The sequence below is a fragment of the Spodoptera frugiperda genome, chromosome 14, assembly GCF_023101765.2.
Source record: "Spodoptera frugiperda isolate SF20-4 chromosome 14, AGI-APGP_CSIRO_Sfru_2.0, whole genome shotgun sequence".
NCBI classification, from domain to species: Eukaryota; Metazoa; Arthropoda; class Insecta; order Lepidoptera; family Noctuidae; genus Spodoptera; species Spodoptera frugiperda.
The window spans coordinates 2876122-2900511 of record NC_064225.1 but is presented as its reverse complement, the minus strand read 5'-3'; the positions used below and the strand labels follow the sequence as shown (position 1 = coordinate 2900511).

Below are 24390 nucleotides of genomic sequence, written 5' to 3'. Positions count from 1 at the left end.
AGAGAAAAAAAAATACATAAATAGATTTTTTTCTACTTGCAAGACAGTGATTGAGGTAAATAGTTACTATATGGCAACATTGGAAAAACAGTGAAGTAAAAAATCTATTCTTTTTCTCAGTTACAAATATAGTCAGCATTCGATAGGACGAAAAATTAACTATCTACTAATTAGCTATAAAACTAAATATTTCATTTAAATATTGTGCTATATATTTTTTTTATTTATTAAAGAACATGAATATCTTTGACTACATGCTATAAACGCTAAGTGCGAATTGATTGTACTAATATCCATTTAAATATATCAATTTGGAAGCCTATGTATGGGGTCGGTCAGGTCTCTAGAACGCTCACAGAACATCGAATGTACCTTACAAAAGTTAGGCGGCAAACTGGTCATAACAACGAAGCCAAAAAAATATACACCAAATTTTTTTCATATGGCAATGTCACGTTTTCTACCAAAAAATCCTACCATTTTCCAATTTTCCTACTAAAACCAACCCCACTTCCCAATGAGCACAACGAGTGCGTATAAAAAAATAAATAAAGCTTATTGCACACGGAAATGCATCACAAGTAAGGTATAACTAAAAAAAAAACTATGAAAATTCAACGGTTTTCTCAAACAACTAATTTGAATGCTTGTACAACACTGCATAGGGCTTAAAATGCATGCACATTTATATAGGAAGGCACTACAATCAACGAATACTAATAAAAATATCTATAGCCATCGTAATTGATTAAATAAACCTATTATGTACCTACCGGTTCCTTAGCAGAGATATATTGGACAACGAACCTTAATACAACTCTATTACGAGTCAATATTAAACGGAGAAACCGGTACTAATACACGTTTAAACAAATAATAATAATGTGAAAATAATATTAATAATTAAATAACTAATATTTTGTTCTTACATACTAACAAACTAAAGATGGAAGATTTCATGTTACCCTATCATTTTGGTTACGTTCTGCGTCAGCAGTTTGTGCACTGTACGTTAAATTTTAAATGTATTTAGAACCGTATCCTTAGTACGAGTTTGCTTTACATTTAAAGTAATCGAAACGAGAGCGCGTTCGGCGCTCTGATTGGCCGGCTCGAATAAACCAACCAATCACTAACCTTAGTATGGAGTTTGATTTTCGTTTAAAGTAATCGAAACGAGAGCGCGTTCGGCGCTGTGATTGGCCGGTTCAAATAAACCAACCAATCAGAGCGCCGAACGCGGTCTCGTTTCGTTTTCGTTCAGCGTAAAGCAAACTAGTACTAAGGGTACTGATTGGTTGGTTTATTCGAGCCGGCCAATCAGAGTACACAACTCTCTCTCGTTTAAATTACTTTAAACGTAAAGCAAACTCATACTAAGTGTACCGATATCTACCATAAACCGTTCTATACGACACAAACGTTAACCCCACAATGATTCTGAACGTCCACGCAAAAAATGACTAAAGAAAAATTTAACCTAATATTATTATCGAACTGACCCCTCAGCAAGTCAATTCATTTGGCCGTAACATTTAATATAAGAACACAGGTGCATATATTTTACTAATAATAACTTCAATCGCACCGTAGCAACGAGTTAAGGGTTAAACGCTACAGTACAAATTAATTTTTTTTTATAAAGAATTGACGAAAACTAGCCGACTCGTCGTTTGAAGCTTCACCCTTATACAACACTTAGGGTGGGAACAACAATTACCTTGCCAGCCAAAAATATAATCTATCCCCATTACATTGTTAAGCAATTATTTAAATACCGAAGCTGTAATAGGAATAAATTGTATTTTCACAACACGATATCATCGCACCACCCTATATAACGATCAGTACATCCCAACATCCAAATAAGCGCTAACTATCATCTATACAAATTCATTCGAATTTAAATTCATTGTTTTTTATTTTCTTTTTCTCAATTAAATAAATAAAAAGTGGTACACTTACACTCTAATAGTTTATAACTTCATTTTATATATATTCCCTTTGTTATATGCACAAACGTGATATATTAATATAGTGTCAACTAGTTATAACGTAGAAACATCACATTTTAAGGGTATTTTTGAGGTCGGTGTGAGCGAGAACTACGTACATTTCAAACTATTCATTCATAAAAATACTTTGTTTAACGATGTGACTAGAAACTGCTTCTAAGTGTACTGTAGAGATTGGAAATGTATCAAACATCATTTATAATCCAATCAAAACGTAAATTTGAATAAATTAATTCGTACCTTTCACTCGCTCTATCTATTCTAATGCATCTAAACATTTAATTCAAAAAGCGACCTAAATGGCTAACGTTTACGCCTCACTTTTCAAATCCAACGTTTTACCTTTCACATCGCTCACACCGAAATAATTTGGCAAGTATCACTGTAACGACCAATAATACGCCTTCGTAATAATACTTTTAAAGTTATCCAGCTAAGCACGTTGAATAAATAATGCAAATCTGATACTGGCAATTATTAACCTACACACAGAGTGATAATAATGTAGTTATTAAATAATTATTATAATCGCTTTATAATAATTAAAGTGTGGTCTCTATTATACCTGTTTTAGTCTTTGCGAGTACACTTTTTAAGATCGTGTACGGTTTCAAAATACTGATGCGTATATTTAAAGATTTTTCTTTAAATTTCCAGTTTTTTTTAGTATTATTAAATAAGTATAGAAACGCGAGATTTCTGTAGGGTGACTGGTAATTAGTGAACGATATTTAAACACAAGATTGTACTCATGATTACAAACAACTTTTCTAAAGATACTTTTTATGTATACTCATTTAGATTATTTTTTTTATTTTAATTTATAGCACGCGCGCTTAGTGTTCCAAAATACCTACTAGTCGGGCGCCTCGCTGCTAACAGCTGATAATGCGAAAGCACACGCGAGCGAAATTTTGTTATTGTGAAACTTATGAGTATACAAAAAAGTATCTTCGGTAAAGTTGTTTGTAATCATGAGTACAATCACGTGTTTAAATATCGTTCACTAATTACCAGTCACCCCATATAAAGGACACCGGAACTGTTAAAATCTATGAAAGTACAAAAGATATGCAGTTTTTTTATAAACGAAAATCATCCTAATATACACGTCAATAGCATTTAAAATCGTACATAAATGCAATTTTTCAAATCAATCGTAAAAAGTGACTTCGTATCCCTACATTATTTGTATGTTGATATGATATATCTATGATTGCATCAATCCCTTTATCGGCCGTTAGTAATCAAAGTATGAAATTTCGTGTTCGATTAAAATCTGTGTAAATTGCTTAAGAGAAAATTGGTCTAGAATCAGGGTACATTATAAGCTCATATTCCGATAAACTGGGCACTATGCGCTCTACGCAGGGTTTAAAAAGCACATCCATAGTTTAAAGTTTAATTATTAAAATTCTAAAACATCGATATATCATAAAATTTTCATCTACCAACATTCAATACTGACTATAGCAGAATTATTATTAAATATACGTTTATTTATTTATTTTTTGTACTAAATTTCATACTTTTATTACTGTGAGGCGTAAAGTAAGAATTTAAAACGTTCATGATAAAATGCTTTTGCTGATGCATACATTGGCTAATCCGAAGTTATTTTAAACCTTATTATAATGACAGAAGTATCTATAATCGCTTATTTTCACTCGAAAATCAAGTACAACATTTAGATTGAGCATTATAAGAAAAAAACTGAGCATAAAATATGAACATTTGAGCGTGAGATAAAGTCAAAACTTCTTTATTAAAAACTGTGTTTTTAGTATTAAAACGGTTAAAAATATGCTTTTATTATAAAAAATTGAGCGAAGCATGAGATTAAGTGCTCAATTCTAATATGTTGGACTCGATTAACGAATTATACTTGAAAACACGTTGAAACAAGAAACAACTATATATGTATTTAACAACATTCTATATCTTTGACCATTCAGTTGAGAATTTTGAGCGTATTATAAATGGCAGTAGGAAAGGCATAATCTATCAAATCTCTTTCATTTTCGAAATAAATCCTTTTTTATTAGTTTTTAACTCCAAAAATACATCTACAGTCGTTATAAAGCGAAGAACATACTTCCTACATCAGAATAAGGCTATAAACACACTTCGGACCAAACTCATCAATTAATATTGAACCTTATTTGTATTTTATATAAATAAGCTGAAATACACCTATCTCTTTCTAACTCGTAGCTGTCATAGCTTTGTCTCGCTCAGTCGTTTAGAGAATTTTAATAATTAAGTAAAGCATTTTAATTTTTTTTTAGTTTCTCAGATCTTTCATTTAATTCAATAATTTCCAATTGAATCATAAGGCAAGTTCTACACATCAATACATTTAAATTCCTTAAGGCTTATTTTCTTACGTCAAAACACGTTTATGCGACGAAAAATCAAAGTATATCGCGAATATTCCTTTTTTAAGCAGTCGGGTAAAGTTATTAATATGGAAATGTAATCAAATATCAGTCGGAAAGCAGAAGATTATTATTATTAGACACTTTATTTTCATAGAAATTCTAATTAACAGTGAAAAGTACAAAAAAATCGGCTATAATTTGATTTTCCATCGTCAATATCTAAACTAACGGACATTAATCGCTGCGCAAACTTTAGCGCATCCATTTCACTTAGCGCAAGTGACTACACGCAAGACTCTAGCATCGTTAAGACCATAAATTATTATTTCTTAATAAAAATCTTGAATAATTCAACACGACATAACATCAATTCCATATACCTAATATCGAATAAATCTATTTCTTAAGTCAATTCAAATAAGGTTCAATATGTTTCGTTTAACATATTATTCGTAAGTTTAAATAATATTTATACTCTTTTAAGAGACCCAGTGTAGTTCGAAACTGATCGGACAATCCCCGAAACTGGTATTATATAAAGTTTGACTGAATAAACGCAAGTTCTTTGATATACTGATTCATACAAATTAAAATAAACATATTTAAGCACTTTAGGAAATTAAAGAAAAATAATAGTTTTTCATATAACGTAGACTAGTAGCGTCATATTTGAAGAGGTAGAGTTATAATATTACAATTCCCATGTAATACAGAGTGCTTTAACAAAAGTTGTTTCATTTCATAGAACCAGTACTTTCAAGTCTTGCATTTATCCTTTCAAACCTTTTATTACCTTACAAATATTATTTAAAAATAGCCAAATACGTATTGTAAGTAGGCCTTAGTTGATAGGTCCGGTCGCGAGATAGTGGTAGGGATGTCTGTTGTGCATGAATCTCGTGTCATACCTTTGGTTCTTCTGGTAGAAATCGCTACGTTGGTTCACCTTCCTATAGTTCTGTGTGCGTCGTTGTTGATTCTTCTCTTTGTTTTCAGTCTGTTTTGCAGCGGGTTTCGCTTCGTTTTTGGTTTCAGGTTTTGTTTGTTGCGCTTCGGCGGGTGGTTTCTCCTGTAAGTAACAAAGGTATGATGTAAAAAATATGTTTATTACATATCCTTTAAATACAAAAGTCAAAAATAATGTGAAAGACGATAGACTTAGATATAACCAGTATCCCGTACAAGAATATTTTAGAGAAACTCTTTGACTTAGAAAAAGCTAAGTGATTAAAAATCTTATTACAAGGTATTTTCATGGTGTCTAGAGATCTGCACGGTCAGTGTGGTAGCTGGGGAACTGGCTGCCGCGCAACGTATAGTAATTCCCCCCACAACTCTTTATGTGATCCACAAATTGTAGTTTCGTGTCTGGGTGTCATGTGTATCTGACAATGTATGTTTGTAAACGCACCCACGACACTAAATAAATCATAAAGTGGGGCAACTTTAAAAAAAAATAGTAGGCTGAAGTGATATAGTTTACAACGTGTAGACGAAGCTACGACTGGAAAGCCAGTATCATGTATTATAAGGGATCCGGAGCTGCGGAAAACGTAACAGGTTACCGGGGCTCCGGCTCACAGCAGGAGTAGGGACGGGGTGATTTTAGTCAGTAAGAGTCTGACATTCCCTCTCGCCTCACCCAAGGTGGAAGAAGTCACTGGCTGATTTTCCCTCCTCAAAAATGTATTATAAAGGATCTTTTTGTTACGAGATTCTATATTATGAAATAATACAACAGCTTACCTCTGCGGGCTGGGCGGCGGGTGCAGCGGGCGGAGTGGCGGCAGTGGAGGAGGTGTCGGCCCCGGCCGGGGACTTGGCGGCCGGGCTCTGCGGGGACACCGGGGACGCCGTGTCCACCTGGAATATACGCAGTATTGTATTCAACTAGCTGTTCCACCTGTGTTAACCTTCGCGTCTTTGCTTTAGTACATGTGTGCGAAAAGTCGTAGTAGAACGAAGGTTTAAGACGCCTGCTTCTCTTGCATGAGAGCGCGGATTGGAAACCTACCAACGGCAAGTACCAATGTGACATTTACCATATGTCATATGTACTTTCCAAAGATTACATAGACATTACTTACAAACGGTAAAGGAAAACATTGTGAGGAAATCTGGACTTGTTAATTTGTAAGCAAGTGTGGTAAATAATGTTCAAACCTCCTCCGTGCGAGAAGAGACCTTTGCAGTGGCCACTTATCATCATCTTATAGCATAATCTATTTTCTTCTATGCTGTACCTATTTTTTAATAAGACCAATAGTGAAATTCCGCTTCATAAGAAATCAAATATAATTTTAGATATGTAAGCCATAGATTTTGATGAATATTATAGGTCAGCTTTACACGGACTGCTCGAGCAGTTAACGGCTGAGCAACGTACACGATGGAATTTCATCATGCAGTTGACGGCTTGAAGCGGTCGTGACAGCTCTAGCAATCGGGTGTATGGTGACAAATTAATAACTATAGTTCACCGCGCGGTCGCGGCTTCAAGTAGTCAGTTACACCTAGCTTCACTGATGGACAGACAAACAGACTCTTATTTATTTCTTTTTTTGTTGACGTTTGTAAGGTACCTAAGTATATGGTTTCATTGGAATAAATGATTTGACTTAGACTTTGGTCTCAACTGCTTGAAGCAGTCCGTGCATTAGTAGCCTGAATGGTTTATGTACATACAGTACAGTTATGTAAGTAATGTACGTACGGTGACGTCGTGGGGCGGTGCGTGCGGCGCGAGTGCGACGGTGAGCGTGAGGTCGCACCACATGGCGGTGCGGGCGCGCCGCGCGCATATACATAGCGCCTTCACCGCCTCCGCTAGCTGCAGGATCGCTGGAATCATCGTAATAACAATAATATAATAAAAGTTTTAATAGAAAGGATTTAGGAAAGGATAAATGTGAGAAAAAGAGGGGGAAAGTGTACAACTGACATCTGCCAATTTCTTTCGACTCAGTATTGATAATGATACCACAATAAATTAGGGTGCTTTCACACCAAGAATATGCTGTTACTTTGCTGTGGATGCGTTTGACTTCCACAAATTTTATACATTGGTACACATAACTTACCACTAGTGGAAACGGACTAAACAAAGCTATGTTTTTTATGAATATGTGCTATAGATGACTTTCCCTATTATAGGTACAATGCATACTTCAGCTTCTTCCTTACACAACTACTTTGCATCTTCGTAGCATAGCTACGTAACACATCTCTGGTGGAAAAGCATACTCAGACTGGACGTTATAATATTCTTTTTTTTAATGTTAAATGGGCCGACGTTTGGCCGCTATCTCGCCTGATGGTAAGTGATGATGCGGCCTACGATGGAGCACGTCTGCCCATAAGCAACCTATTCACTCGGGCTTTGAAGACACCCAGGTTATACCCATAATTCAAAGTTAAAAAGAAGTAATACATACGGTCAGGTCTGGGAGCCCTGTGTGGCGCGAGTTCCCGTCGCCTGGCGGCCTGTACCGCGCCCACCGCACTGCGCCACGCCAACATCGCGCTCTCTACCTCGCTGTGGGGGGCGCTGGGGGACATACATAGTCAGATTATATTGTGATTATACATTCAAGAGTATATTGTGAATTTAATAACAAGCTATAGACATCGAATGGACATTTGTACGGTCAATTTTTTGAATGAATGCTAATCTTGAAGTTATCGGAGGTCTATGTCAGATAGAGGATAATTATATTCTGTTTGATACAATAATGAATACTTTCAAAAATATAATACAATTATTTTTCATTTCCAGTAGGATATCAGAATAGTAATAAGAATCACTTATTTTTCCAAGCTCGAAATTTATAGGAGCACTATTAAACCTTATAAATTTAAATTCTTACTTTATATTTTAATCGCCGCAAAAAGTTTAAACTTGTCCATAATATTCCCATATTATGTTCATAAGAGCAAATAATAACTTTATGGAATTCCTAGACAACCAGCAAAAAATAGGCCTTTTTACATACATTTAAAGTCTCAATTAAATGTTATAAAAATTTATACTTTTATTTGAAGGAGGGAAAATCATCCAATGTCTTCTCGCGCTGTGGGCAAGGAGTGAGGGAGTGTCAGCCTTTTTGACTAAAACCCACCACATTTCTACTCCTGCTTGTCGAGCCGCAGCCCCGGTAACCCAATCCATACTTACATCTACCGGAGCTGCGGACTACCTAGCGGGTTTACCGGGGCTCCGGCTCGAAAAGCAGGAGAAGGAACGGGGTGGTTTTAGTCAGTAAGAGTCTGACACTCCCTCTCGCCTCGCCCAAGGTGGGAGAAGTCATTGGACGATTTTGCCCCCTCAAAATAAAAAAAATACTTACATCTCCGACAAGTTATTAATATCCTCCCTCCAAGTGCTAGGGTCGAAGGTGGCAGGATCGACTCCGATCTCTTTCTCCTTCTCATTCACATCCTGGCCCCGCTTCAGTACCGTGATCTTATTCTCCTCAGGTTTGTTCGGCTTCTTGTTCTGAGCCACGCACACACTCGCGCGAAGCGTTTCCATTTTTCCCATTAGTGTTAATACCTGGAATATTGGAGATTGTTTTTATTAATTTAGAAAGGACATTGGTTCCTGTGTGATAAGGAATAATGTTGTTTTTATTTTAGTCGACTTCATTATACTGTCTAGAGTCAAATAAGACATAAAACTAATAGCAAAATAAGTTAATAAGTGTGGGAGAGCCATGCTTCAGCACGAATGGTCCGGCTCGACCGGAGTGATACCCCGACCTCACTGAAAAGCTTTATAAAATAATGCGTTGTGTTTCGTTGTGTGAGTGAGGTTACTGGAGGCCCAATTCTATTCTAACTCCCCTTCCGAATCGTCCCAATCCCCGATTCCCCAACAACCCTTAAATTCCTAACCCCCGAAAGGCCGGCAACGCACGTGTTATGCCTGTGGTGTTTCGAGTATCCAAGCGGCGGCGTCTATCGCTTACCATCGGTGATCCGTTCATTTTAGTTAATTAAGTTTACTAAACAATTACTAAATTACCTTAGTATGCTCCCTCAGCATATCAACAGTGAGTCGATCTACCCTGGTAGGGCAGGGCGGCAGTCGTGGCACGGGTATCGAGTTGGACGAGGACACGGCTCTGCCTGGGTAGGCCAGGGCGAGCCTCGCTTCAGTACGCTTGCGTTCCCGTTCCAATTGACGCCATTGTTCGTAGCAGGCGTCGAGACGAGCGTGGAGAATGCCTGAGGATGTTGCTGCGCTTCTGTGGATAAAGGATTTTTGTTCAGTTATTTTCATCATCTTAAACAGTCCGTAATCATTAACAGTTGTAAGCCAGGATTTACAGTACATACAACCATGAAAACACCGCAACACAGAAGTCCGGCTCGAATAAATCAGAAGATATTATTTTAGAGAAGAAAATAAAACGATAGTTTCCACTTCCCTCGGTGAATTAAATGTAGGACAGTTGGACTATAAATCGCAGTTAAAAAGGTGCAAGAGAGTCTGGTCTTACGACGCCCACGGTATTAGTAGAGTGTAGTGGTGGCAAATGTCTCTCTACTGTCACCTGATTTATTTAATGTTGCTTACCTCATATTCCTCATTGCGTAGAAGGGTGCCAAGAGAGGCAGATCTAGCATTGGAGATGGCAACACTGGCGGTGGGACCGGTGGACTTGGGCCTAACAGGGCGCCTAGACCTGAAATATGGGAAGAAATATTTTAAAACATGTAATCTTACATTTATTATATAAAGCTGAAGAGTTTGTTTGAACATGTATACCGCTAACTAAATGGACTGAATTCAACACTCAAGGAATTTTTCAAATCTAAAGTATGGGAGAGCCGTGCTTCGGCACAAATGGGCCGGCGTGAAACAACGCTTCTGTTGTGTTTCGTTGTGTGAGTGAGGTTACCGGAGGCCCAATTATTTATCCCAATTTTCCTAATCCCCGATTCCCCAACAAACCTAAGTTCCTAACCCCCAAAAGGCCGGCAACGCACTTGTAACGCCTTTGGTGTTTGCCATGAGCGGCGGCCATTGCTTATCATCAGGTTACATTCACCGGCTTATACCATAAAAAAACACAGTCTACACAACCCATTTTCCATGAAATCCAATATAAAAAAGCTACACAACCTATTCAATGGTATACAGCCCATATTTTTCACCTTGAACCGTACGAACTGTAACTAGTACGAGTAACGCGAACGCGAACAACATCATTGTGACTCGCTCCGTGAATTACATGAATAACAAAAGTTTAAATCAAGGCCAATAATTGAATAGTCAATCATTTTCAGCTGAATTATGTTATAAACATTTACTTTATCTTTCGACTTGAGAAGGATTTCTTGTCATTTCAAAGTAACTTAACGTAACGTCACGCCTTTTTATCTCCGAAGGGGTAGGCAGAGGTGCACATTACGGCACGTAATGCCACTATACAATGTCCTTTAAAGTTATAACTACAAATCTTTTTAGGTCCAATACTTGGATTTTCTGTGTTCTAGGTGCGTTTGCAAACATACTAATTCATATACATATCACACTTAGATCTGGAACCACAAATTGTGGATCATACAAAGAGCCATTCTATGCATGCAGTCTAAAAATATTACTCGTCTAATATGTTTTTTTTTTTAACTTTGGCCCACATTTCAAATTTTACATTTGTCGTGGGTGCATTTACAAACATACACATGAAGCAAAAGTTCACATACACATGACGACCAGATCCAAAATAACAATTTGTGCATCACACAAAGAGTTGCTCCGTGCAAGAATCGAACTTGTTACACGTTGCGCGGCAGCTGGTTACCCAGTCACCGCGCTAACCATGCAGTCAATTGCATTGACCAGTCCAATATTAGTGATTAAAGCAAACACATCACGCGTAGCTAGCCAATCTTGGCATCTTCAGTTGGTAACACTATACCATTGAAATCAAAATAAAAGAATCCTAATTTGAATAAACAAATTCTGAATGTTTAAAAAGAATAAAAGAATAAGTACTAAGAACTTACCAAGGTTAAAGGGGTTATTCTCGTGCAAAAACGACACATCAACATTCAACTGACTGGGAGGTGGTCTATTGCGCATTAAAATGCTCATTTGGCGAGCCAACTCCTGGTTCTGTCTCATCATAGCTGCCTGCTGCATATTCTCGCGACCCATGTTCTCAAAGTTGTTCCTCTCATTCATATTCCCGTTCCCTTGGAAATTGTCCCTCGGCATCATAGGATTCATATCACGTCTCTGCATCATATCGTTCTGGTTAAACCCGTTCGGTCGATTAAAGTTCATCGAATTGGCAGCCGACACTGGCGTCGATTGGTTCGAAAAATCGAAGTTTTGACCCATTGGACTCCTATCGTTCATCTGAGCCATCATATCGTAGAAATTATTCTCCCCAAAATTCCTGTTTGGCGGCATCTGTTGGAAGTTTCTATTGCAGAACATTTTGTTTCGTTCCTCTTGCCTGAAGTCCTCATTTGGAAAATGACCGTTTAAATCCATTTGCATCCGCAAATCCACATTGTTAATTCCATTTTCGTCACGAGGCCTATCAGAAGACATGTTCAATTGATTCAAATACGTCAATATTTCCGTCTCCTGATTCTGGTCTTTCATGAAATTGTTAGGAAACCTCTGTGTGTTATTGAAAGGGGCTTCAAAGTTGGAATTGAAGTTCATATCGAGATTTAAACTGTTTGGTCGGTTAAAGTTGTTCACTGAGAACATATTAGCTTCAGGCAAAGAGTTTCTTTGGTTCGGTTCGAAGAAATTGTAGTTGTTGAATTTCTCGTTCGGCGTTGAGAACTGTGCACCGCCAATTTCTTGTGCGGCTAACCTTAGAAGGTTTAATTGTTCTGGTGTCACGGTTTCGGTCGACGCATCTGCAACGGGATCGATCCCGAGTAACGCACTCACGTCATTATCGTAGTTGACAAAACCGTTATTGTTACCGAAACCGTTTTGCAGATTGAAGTTGAATCCGTTTTGGTCGGTTTGGTTGAAATTGAACAGTTGGTTGTTCTGGTATGAGTTGTAAGGCGGTGGTATGAATGAGTTGCCCTCATTTTTAGGATATTGAGGGCTCGGCTGTATACTGTTTACGGGTTTTTCCGGTGGTTGTGTAGGGCTGGAAAAATGGAAAACAAATATTTAGCACATTGAAGGTGAAGTCCATATAATAATTACCAAAACATTCTTGTATTTGGAGAATTTGGGGCCTAATTAACAAAAAATTCATGATGCGAACGAAGTCATGAGCGAAACTAAAAGAAAAAAGAATGCCACTACAAGAAAACAGGTAGTTAGACATTTATTATTAGTTGGCAACAAGTACAGTTGAAAAACAACATTATTGCACCCTATTATGTCTTCAAACAAACTGTTCAAGTCACAAAACTACCTCAATTATTGTTCTACACGAGAAATTGCTTGATACATCGACAAGATTAATACTTCGTTTTACTTTTAACATGAAATAACCTGTTGAATGCGTGCTGGTGAAATAAATACAGCAATTTTTGATACTTGAACAAGTCACGAATGTCTGTTAGTTGCATTGCACCTTGGGTGAGGCTAAAGTCAAGGTTATACGTAAACAATTAGGTAATGTGTGTCGAGTTCAATTCCCGTATAGAAAAAGTATTTATAGAAGTACTGGATAGTTGTTCTGGATCGTTGCCCCACACTAGAATTTTCTCCTGTATCGTGAGTGCGTTTACAAACATACAAGTTCACATACACATGACACCCAGACCCAAAAAAACAATTTGTGGATTACGGGAATCACGTCAACCGTGCGGTCAGAATCGGTCTAGGTAGGTATCCACTACACAACAATACGGTACTACTGTTTTGATTTTTAAGCCTGTTATTTTTAGGTAGATTTTTGTCTTGCAGTCACAGCAAGGCCCTTATTCATAAAATATCTGACCAATATTTTTTATTAATTGACTACTATTAATGGATATAAAACATAAACTTCACCGAAGGCTAGGTCACTGGGTTAAATTAATATTATGAGCATTTTAACACAAATCTACATTTTAAATTAATAATTTTATGCATATTTACATGTAAACAGTGATGTTGTTCTTTGCTGTCGTAATAACAAAAAAACTTCATTATAATAAAGTTAGTAGGAAGCATGATATTCTAAATAGCGCCCAAACTGTTCGAACCAATTTCGGTGACAAATCTCGTAAGAGATTACCTAGTTGATAACTAGGATATGATAATACATAATTATGCTGTGTACTTTCTGTTCCCTGACTCTCCTGTACCCTTAGTAGTCTATTCGGCGCTCTGATTGGTTGGTGCATTCGCACCGCATTAATTTTCGTTCATCGTAAAACAAACTCGTACTAAGGGTACTGATCATATTCTAGGAGAAAAATCTATCGAGATCGGAGAAGAATCGCACGATTTCGGGTTGTCCAAGGTAACTTTTTGCCCGGTACATTGCACATCAACCACATAAAACAACGAGTTACCTACTTATAGACGGCATGGACCTTTCACGTTTAGTCTGAAGCTCAATCAAGGCCCAATCTGATTAAGGCTTAGTGCTGACCGCAACGTAATTGGTTGCAGGTCAAAGGAGACAGCTTGACATGCAAGTCTTAGACGTAGAACCTAATCGATCAAGTGAAAAGTATTATAAGGTTACACCTTTTATGACCCAAAAAAAGTAAGTACCACATTAACATTTTTTTTTCGACATTTCAGATCCGACAAGGAGCTACGGGCTACCTAGCGGGTTACCGAGGCTCCGGCTCGAAAAGCAGAAGTAGAAACGGGGTGGCTTTTAGTCAGTAAGAGTCTGACACTCCCTCTCGCCTCACCCAAGTCGCGAGAAGTAATTGCACGATCTTTCTCCCTAAAAAAAAAGCACTACCAGATCCTAATCTACTTCTGAGAATTCCCACAATCTGAAACATCTGATACTTTACCCAAACTAGGGCTCATACCAGTGACGGCTTGCTCGATAGTCACGCTCATGATAACTCGACCAAGGACGCAAAAAAGTAGAAAGTACATAAACAAAACAAATATTTACTTTTAGTATTTACACCGACCGATACGATACCCATCAGAAGCGCGATGCAGCATTTTACACGTCATATTGTTATGCGTAAATTGATGTTTGATAAAAAGACAAGATAACTGGAGGTCGCGGCGCCCTTAAAATGTCGTTCTTAAAAAAGAGTATTGCGTCAATGATTTGGCATTGTTTTATTTATGAGTTTAGTGAGCATTCTTTAAATTGTTTTTTATATTTTAAAGCTGACTAGGTGAAACGTCTCGCTATATTTTAGGTGACTCAGCTCGATCTAACATGTTTTTTTTTTTTCTATAGTTTGTTAGTTGAACTACTGTGAGTCACATGTTTCAATTTGTAGAGACTTTTAGTAATCTCTACTTAGCTTTCACGAATGATGCGCTATCTCTGTCCCAGGAATCATTCTCTCTAATAAAAAAATGTATACTAAAGTCCGAAGACCACAAAATGATCTTTTCCACAAGCAACAAGCGTGGTTTAACTGAATTGGTGCTTTTAGGCACCTGATCCATTATATTTACATATAATAATCTTGACGTGTAAAAATTTACATTTGTAACCTATTTGCAAAATAAATTCATTTAATTTTATTTCATAGGCTCGATTTCATGTTATGTCGGGTTGGAATGAGTTTACATAGCAACCAATGTTGTAAGTCGTAAATTCATTGTCCAAATTACTGATCCATTTCAAAATTCACATTACAAAATACAAATTATAACCATTGCTCAATGAAAGATAGGTACGTACTACGTAAGCATTGGATGACCTATCCGAATCACAGTAGTCAAAACCAAACCAACATTGGGTGTTACTAGTTACATACGAATAAAAAATTCCACGCTAAATTGGTTGTGCAATACAGTTTATGCACTTGCAATAGCGAGATCAATTTCTTTGTCGTACGATAACAGGGCGTTTCCGTTCATATCAAATTGAATTGAAGCACCAGGGAACGCTAGATCCTTTTATACGAGAATTCAAGGCTATAAAGGATTCCACTGCATTGAATGCTTCTTCATATTGAGAAATATTGTACTTATTGGGATATTTTATCTTGAATCGTGAGATATTGATATTGGACTTGCACATCAAGATATCTTTATGTGTCCAATTTTTAAAACATAAACATGTTAAACGTCATCAACTGCCTGCCTGTCATAGTTTTATCATCATCAACAACAGCCTTTAAGTGGCCACTGCTGACCATTAAGATCTTTTCTCGCACGGATAGGGTGTGAGCATTAATGCTCATATATACCACGCGGGTTGGCAATTTCAAACTTATAATTAGAAATTATATTATAAGCCCAGGCTTCACGACGTTTTCCTTTACCGTTTGTCAGTGGTATCTAAATTATTCTATCTATTATCTTCTATTTTTCAACTGTGACTCTTGGATAATGAGCCTCCTCTATATGTATAAAAGAGTTTGTTGTCCACGTTTATCAAGCGAGTTGGGATTAAATTTTAAAATGTTCCAGGTTTGCTAGATCACTGCAGTCCTGTGTTTATCAAATCAATAATCGCTGTCGGTTTTTATAACATCCACAAGAAGAATAAAATTATATGCCTAGGAATCCAGCTGTAACCACACAGCCTCTGTTACCTAATACATTTTGAGGTCGCTTGCCGTGCTGTTGTCGGGTCTGTATCTTATTCAAAATGCTTTACAGAAGATGATTATGATGATTTTGTGTTCAAATAATATAATTAGGTACCTACTCGAATAAAATGTTAAACAAATCTGCACGTGACTTCGTTCGCATTGAAATTGTAAATGTACGTCAGACAAAATGTTTGAAAGAGTTTTGAAATTCAAATAAGAATTTATAAATGAAATATCTTAGCAGGTCATTGAAAAACAGTATTGTACAAATTTATACTTTATACTTAGGTAATAAGGTATTAAATTAAATGAAACTCACCTGCACCCTTCTGATGGTCCGGTCTCGTCGAGGATTTTTGTGATGAGATCACGGACGATCGTATTTTCTTCCATAATGCGTTCCGACTGCAACCAAAAATGAGTTTAAATTAAAATATACGTACAAAAATTTACAGCAAAAAATACGAGTTCATTTTTTTTTATACACCTTTCAGATTTTTTAAGTTAGGTAGGTACAATATTATCATGAAAACAAATTCAATAAGTACAATTTCAAAGCTTCGAATTTAACGCAACTCCTCATTACGGGCTTTTTAAGATTACGACATAGTAGGATACACTCCTTAGGCCACCCTAAGGAGTGTCAAATTGTGTCCACGATGCACGATTGATCCACGTCCACACGTGGATCCCTGAAGTGCCAAATGGTTGGTCTCTGGCCTGACGCCTGGATCAATAAAGGTCTAACGCCCGATGGACTCTTGCAACTCAAATGGCGAACCAATATCGCCAAACATCAAGTAAAATTCTAGACCCTACTATATTAGTTTGAAATCCGAAAACCCAGGAGCAAAATTACATAATTTCGCGAAATCAGGATCCAGTGTGTATTTACAGAAATAAACATTACTTGATCGCATTCTAAGGCAATTAAAACTTACACAACCCACAACCCTTTAAAGAAATCCTTCAAGGGGTAGAAAAATAAAAGAAATTACATTACGTAATAATAAACCCCACTCCAACGTAGGTACATTTGCAGCGAAGCTTGAAAACTTTCATAACAGGATCGGGATCAAAATTTTACATTGACCCAGTTTCCGACCACGCTCCGTCCTCCGTCACATTGAACGTACTCTAGCTTCACATAAAGTTCTACAAAACCAGTATAAACTGACCTTTGAGTGTTCGGTTAGTTCATACAAAGCGAGACCATTATAAACTGGTATTGCATAGCTTGATGTGATCGGTTGTGTACTTGGAAATATGTTCGGTATCCGACCGTTGGATGAAATTATACTTCCAAGACTTTGAAGGAGATTCTCTTGTGAGTTTTATTTTAGAAGACTGTGAAATATGCATCGTTTGTTTGACGTGGTTATAATATGGGGTTTGTTTTTACTTAATGTATGAATTTATAGAAGTACCTAGTACCATATCATTGTAATATTGGACCACTGTATTACCATACATACATACATACATACATAACCTCACGCCTTTCTCCCATGGGGGTAGGCAGAGACAATGGAACGCCAATTACCTCTTTCGCTTTATCAACAGTCATTAGTTATTTTTTCATGCATGTTCATCGGTTAAAGGTACTTTTAATTTAGCCCTTCTTTAATATATCGCTAATCTGGTCGCTATATGTCTGTCTAGGGCGCCCTCTATCGACGGCCCCATTCATATTACCAAAGATCAGTATTAAACTTTTAATTATAGACTTTCCTATTAAAGATTTAAGGTCGAAAACCACTAGCTCCGAAAGCGTAGCATATTCCTAACCACGACCTGTCGAGCTACGGTGATATGTCTAAATTAAGCCAAGCCACACTACTAGACCCAAAAATTGGAAACCGAAATTAGTAATGCCATTCAAAAAAACCGGCCAAGTGCGAGTCGGACTCGCCCATGAAGGGTTCCGTAGCAGCAAGTAGATGACATAATATAAAAGTTGTAAAATAACTTGGTTTTACATAGTGTTTGTATGAACGACAAAGTTATATTTGCGGTTTTTGAAAATGTTTTATTTCTTGAAAACTAATAATGATATCTCGTTCAAACCAATTTTCGTTGTTAGTTTCTATTGAAATCTACAGCATATATTTTTTTCAGTTTTCTCACTCTCTTATTTTAAAAGTTAGAGGGGGGGGGGACACTCATTTTTCCACTTTGGAAGCGTCTAACTTTCAAACGATTGATTTTGACGAAAAGTGGTTTTAGGAACCTTAATGTCTTTTTTAAAGACCTATCTATAGACACCCATCACGGATATGTTAGCTGAAAAAAAAATTTTTTTGAATCAGTTCCATGTATGGAGTCTTCCTCCTTCCCTTTAATTTTTAAATATAATAATTTTTATTCAAAATTCGAATAGCGGTTATCGAAATACACCATCCTACAAAGTTTCGACTATGTAGGCCCAACAGTTTCGGAAATAAACGGCTGTGACATACGGACGGACGGACGGACGGGCGGACGGACGGACGGACGGACGGACGGACGGACGGACGGACGGACGGACGGACGGACGGACGGACAGACAGACATGACGAATCTATAAGGGTTCCGTATTTTGCCATTTGGCTACGGAACCCTAAAAACGACTCTATGAACAAAGTGTCATAAAGACCGGTCTACCAATACAAAGTAAGAGTATGACATTGGCCAAATTAATTTAAGTGTTGGTCATAAAACCAGGATAACTACTAGTGGGTACTTTGTTTAGCATGCAATAAAGTTTGTAATACAACTCCGTAGCAAGATCAATCCATTAATTCTATTAAAATAATCTTTTAAATCCAGAAGGTCAAGTTACCTCAAAGAGATTAAGAATTTCAACCTTAATGTTTTATAGCACAGTTCAAAATCAAATAATTTGTGGTTGTAAAATAAATACGTTTATGGAACAGCCAGTGTTAAGTCATTTAAGCTCTCCCCTTGTCTTCAGTATATGATACACAATAGAAAACACATTGTGTCTCGCGTAGATCTGCGTTCTGACATACCACGGGTTAAGTGGATGTACAAACCATACCAAGAAAGAACCTCTGTTGACCTTATTGCTTTATTAAATATTTTTCTAACAACAAACACAAAACCAAAGCGTTGCCAACAACGGTATCTCAAACTAGTTAGTAACTATTTTTATAGAAACGTTGCCCCACACTAGTATTTCCTCCTGTGTCGTGGGTGCGTTTACAAACATACAAGTTCACATACACATGACACCCAGACCCGAAACAACAATTTGTGGATCACACAAAGAGTTACTCCGTGCGAGAATCGGCAGCCGGTTGCCCAGCCACCGCACCAACCGTGCAGTCAATGTGCTTTAATTTATTTCCTAACAAAGCTCTGGTTTTTCCTACATCTGGAAGTATTTCGGGAAAAATATTAACGCTTCCTACATTCCCCAAGAAATACGATTTTAGATTTCTACAACCAGTAACTAGTTACTTAACCACAAATTGGATGTCAGTCTCTAAGTAACAGGAGTTCCATACATGAATAAAAGTCATAACATTAAGTTTTATGACCTTAAATGACAAAATAGATGGCAAGTAAGTGGCTAACAAATTACCTAGACATTCTAAGCAATCTTACAAATTGCTGAAAGTGATTGGTTCCAACCAACATAAGTGCTGTTTGACCAGACTCGACATCTTAAGGTCATTTCATTACGTTCTAAAAAGAAAGTACATATAGATATTAAGTTAAACTTAAACTCCCAACATTCTTTAGCAGATAAGGTCAGTCAATCAGTCTGTAATTCGGAGATTTTACTTTTAATCCGAAGCTGCGGAGTACTTAGCGGGTTTACCGAGGCTCCGAATCGAAAAGCAAGAGTAGGAACGGGATGGTTTTTAGTTAGTAAGAGTCTGACACTCCCTCTCGCCTCGCCCAAGGCGGGAGAAGTAACTGGACGACTATCCTCCCACAAAAAAACAAGTCTTCCATGTAAAAGGTATTTTTAACCTGGGACAGACATATTTTGCCTCACAGGAACCTCACACCGCAAAGAAAACCGACGTGAAACAACGCCTGTGTGTTCAGTTACTACAGGCCAAGTAGAGGGGCAATTCTTTTTGTTTAGCCTCATGTAGTTAATAAGAAGTAAGTATCGTTTTATAGTTAGGAACCCACTCAGTATAGTTAGTTACTTCTAAAAAAGATTCTTAATAACTATTGAATGAGTGTTCAATGTTAAAATTCTAAAGAGGTACTGATCATATAAGAATTTATTCTAAGAAAAGTCATCCACTTATTTTTATCTTTACTCAGAAATGATGCAAAATTATCAAAACTTATTGGAATTGAAAAGCATGAAATTTTCAAGAAAAAGCATTAATTTTTAAACGTAAACAGCACAGATTGTAAACAGTAAACAAAAAGTAGTTATTACATCATAACCATTTAATCAACACATGTGGGTTTTTTTTTAATTTATGCAAAACCTGTATTGTTGATAGTTAGTTATGTGTATGAAAATGAATCATTGGTAAGTTTGGTAACTAACTAAAGTAATGAAACATACATAGTGATTAATTTTGTTGGTAAAAGGCAAGTTTTGTTGGTAAAACCAACTGAGTAATGCAAAATGTGGTTACTTTCAAGGGAAATTGTGGTTTAGTTGTATGATAAGGGACCAGTTTCATAAGGATTTTGTTACTTAAATAGTTAAATATCCTACGTTTTGTTCATTGATTGCTTGCCCCACAATAAATACATTGCTTACTCGAGCTGCACATCTTCATTGCACAGCTACATAGCTTAGTATCAGTGGAAATCACATAACGAGTTTCACAGCAAAGCTATATCTTTGTAGCATAGCATATCTATGGTAGAAAAGCACCCTCAGTTATGTGTATTGTCAACACAATGGTTGATGTCTTAGTCTCTGACTGGTAATAAGATCTAATGAACAGTAACTACATATTGGCAAAGGGCTTGGGTAATATGACTGGAGATTTTCTCTTGGAAAATCCTACAAATAGTAGGTAGTTATGTGCATCCAATAATATTCACTAGAAAAACAGAATTGAAAATAAGTTATCACACTAATATATGAAAGTTTGTTTGGTTGTTTGTCCATCAATCATGCAGAAGTGACTGAACGGATTTTGATCAAATTTGTTATACAGACAGGGTATGAGCTGATTTAGGTCATAGGATACTTTTTATGTCATGGAAACACAGTGAAGCCGCTTATTTGTTAAACTAGCTTCTGCGAGAAGCTAGTTTAATAAATAAGTAACTAACTAATTCACAAAATCCTGTCTCAAAGACTTAATCAAATTAAATGAATGAATCAACCTTTCAACAAAGTTACATAAACCTATTAACATAAGCTTAGGCCAAAGTAAATAAACAATATGGTGACATCATTCATATACAATGTAAATTTTGTTTCATATGAATAGTTTTATCAGATAAGATTGTACATTTTAATGGGTAAATAATAATCTAGATTGCTACGTAATAATGTTTATTACTGCATAATAACATTGATAACTTGATATTAGGTAGATCTCTATCAATACCAGAACATGAGATTATTGTGCATTCTATTTTCCGAAGATATGTATTGGGTTTTCACCAGAAGATATTGTATCAAAGTCATAGTCAAATCATAAATAGGTACTTTTGAAATGTCAACAAATAAAGAAATAAATAATAGTCTGTTAGTCTGTCCGTCAGTGAAGCTAGGTGCTCGTTCCAAAGTGCACCTTTGAATGGAGAAGAATGAGAGAGAAACTCCATTTGTTACTCTTTTAAAACACAGATGTTTAAAATTTCTCTGATAGTTAGTTACATTTTTCCAATCAATAATTGTACACATATGTGAAAACAAAGCAGAGACTTTGCAACACACTCTATGTAACTAACTAATGGCTAAATATCATATAGGTATGTAGGTATGTGTGGTAATGTTCAATGGCTTTGCCCAAAGAACTTATTTTTTACAGATATACACATTAAGGAGATTACCTTATTTATTACAGACATTATTTGACATGCCTAATGTGATTTTTAACACATTATTGGTATAAGAAAAGAATTGTTTCTAGAAACCTTTAATCTCAGTTTAGATCCTAGATATTTCCAGTTTGACCACTTAGGAGCATGTGCTAACATCGGTGCTTATGGCACTTGATGGGGTTAACATAAAGTGCCACATAATGGGGTAAAGTGCCATATAATTAAAATGGGGACTCTGGAGCTGGCCTATTTGGAGGTCGTAGAATCCCTTTTTTAGACCGTTAAAGATGGCAACTTGGTTAGATTTAGTATGAATTTATGAAGTATTACTGTTTTTTTTTATTTGTAAAATTCCCAGTCGGTAATAACATGGATTTCTTGATTGGATCAGGTATGTTCCATACTATATGCCATTTTTAAGAATGATGAATGTGATGTAACAAAGAATTGAAACCAATAAATAAGTGAAACAGTTAGTAAGAACATTGATTGATTCTAATTTCACAGATTAACAGTTAAAGAAATGAATTAGCATAATAATATGCTTTCAGAACAATTACTTTTTTTCGAAATTAGGTATAATATATTCTGATTTCAGAGAAATACTAGAAGTATATTAAGTGAGAATGTAATTAATTATGTATGATTAATGAATAATTAAAATCTTCAAGATAAACAATATGTGTATCAATACAAATCCATTGCAAAATAATTTTATGTTTTTCATAATAAATCTTGATGACATGACAAAGCAGGTCAAAGATAAATGCAAATAAACAAAAAATACTGTATTTATGAGACCAATACTCGCTTATATTACTAAATAAACGTTCTTATTTATGAATAGTTACATCAAGGACATTCCAATTGTTTTCTTACTGGAATCTGACACTGTTATTTGATTTCTATAATTACAGTTTTTATCATACAAGGTCTTTTATTTAGTTTACAAGTTATTCAGCATGTTACACTCGTGATGTGGCCACACACAACCAATATAACCGTATTTGTATACTTTGTCTCAGGTAACGAATATAGAAAGTGGGTAGGTGTTACAATTTGTCCATGTAAGAAACACCCAAAACTGCAGTATTTCATAACATTTAAATGTCGTCACACACATTAAAACAGTATATTTATAATATGTTACCTTGTTATTTTGTCCTCTAACGTACAAACTACATAATTCTAAAAATATTATGTGCATTCCCCGATGTCATTACCTAGGTACACTATGTCAAAAAAATATCGGAACACGGCACTGGAAAATATCACAACAAACGTCCACTAGAACCATGTTTAGCACTTGTAATAGTCCACATATGTAAAATAATGCACTTCCAACATATATTTCGTGTAATATCACCCGGATTTCGGGTCAGATTGACAGTCCAAGACATTTACAACACCCATTGAAAAATGGCACTATACAAAAACACTCACTTACCTGATCTGTTTCATTTTCGACGGTTTTGTACGCATTACTTAAGTGACATAAATCACTGAAGGCCATTTAAATTATAAAATTATTTCTTGCCACGATACATATGAGCTTACTTCGGTGCTAAGCCATTTTTTCCATTGACCTACATGTGTATAAAATTATACGTGCTTACTCGCAACGGTGTTGCTGTCACGAAGCGACAATTTTGTCGGAAAATAATGTTTGTTTTGTCAAATACTAAGTTAAAAATATATTTGTTATGAAACTTACATGGTAAACAGTCACTTTTGTGTTATAATTATATTTAATCCTTGGATCAATTATTTTTATTTTATAAATTTCCCGCCCTTTCAAACAATTTTGGCGACTTTTTTATTTTTTTTAATATCTATCAACAAGCCTTCTTTCGAAGCTAAAGCATTTACGTTCAGGACATGACTCATATTACATAGTTACAAATTAATGAATTATTATTAGCATTTTGTATGTTTACTTTACGGTTAAAACTAATTTTATTACATTAGTAATAATTATTTATTTGTCTGTTTTTGTAGCATATGTAACATCAGACTGGCAACACTTTCTGTAAAAAGACCTTGATTTAAATTGGATTTGAAGTGTTTTTAATAAATAAAGGGTAATTAATTACCAATTATTTTTAGAAATTATAATTATTCAAATATTGTTATTTAAAAAATCTGCATTAGTAAAATTACAAATGAACATTTTTACGCATTCACATCAGCGGTATCTGTATTTCGTTATGTAAACTACAAATCACAACAAGACCTCAACATTATCCAATATAAAATTGTAGATGGCGCTATTGTAAATTTGACAATATTGTATTCCATTGACAATAGATGGCGTTGATAGTCCAAACTAAATGGAA

General features: G+C 35.9%; 1 protein-coding gene across 2 annotated transcripts; it reads right to left on the bottom strand.

Annotated features, from left to right (window-relative positions):
• Positions 1 to 3107: 3107 nt before the first annotated feature.
• On the bottom strand, positions 3108 to 23690 carry LOC118279280 (meiosis-specific coiled-coil domain-containing protein MEIOC). 2 transcript variants are annotated; one of them, XM_035598924.2, is made up of 10 exons: positions 23502 to 23690; positions 16389 to 16474; positions 11411 to 12528; positions 9975 to 10083; positions 9420 to 9642; positions 8743 to 8948; positions 7831 to 7943; positions 7110 to 7237; positions 6143 to 6259; positions 3108 to 5465 (listed from the first exon to the last, which is right to left on the bottom strand). In XM_035598924.2, exons 1-10 carry the CDS (start codon positions 23565 to 23567, stop codon positions 5238 to 5240), a joined length of 2394 nt encoding a protein of 797 aa, XP_035454817.2. In that variant the 5' UTR covers positions 23568 to 23690; the 3' UTR covers positions 3108 to 5237. The 2 variants fall into 2 exon arrangements, with proteins under 2 accessions (XP_035454817.2, XP_035454818.2); XM_035598925.2 differs by lacking the exon at positions 23502 to 23690 and adding an exon at positions 23205 to 23489.
• Positions 23691 to 24390: the final 700 nt, after the last annotated feature.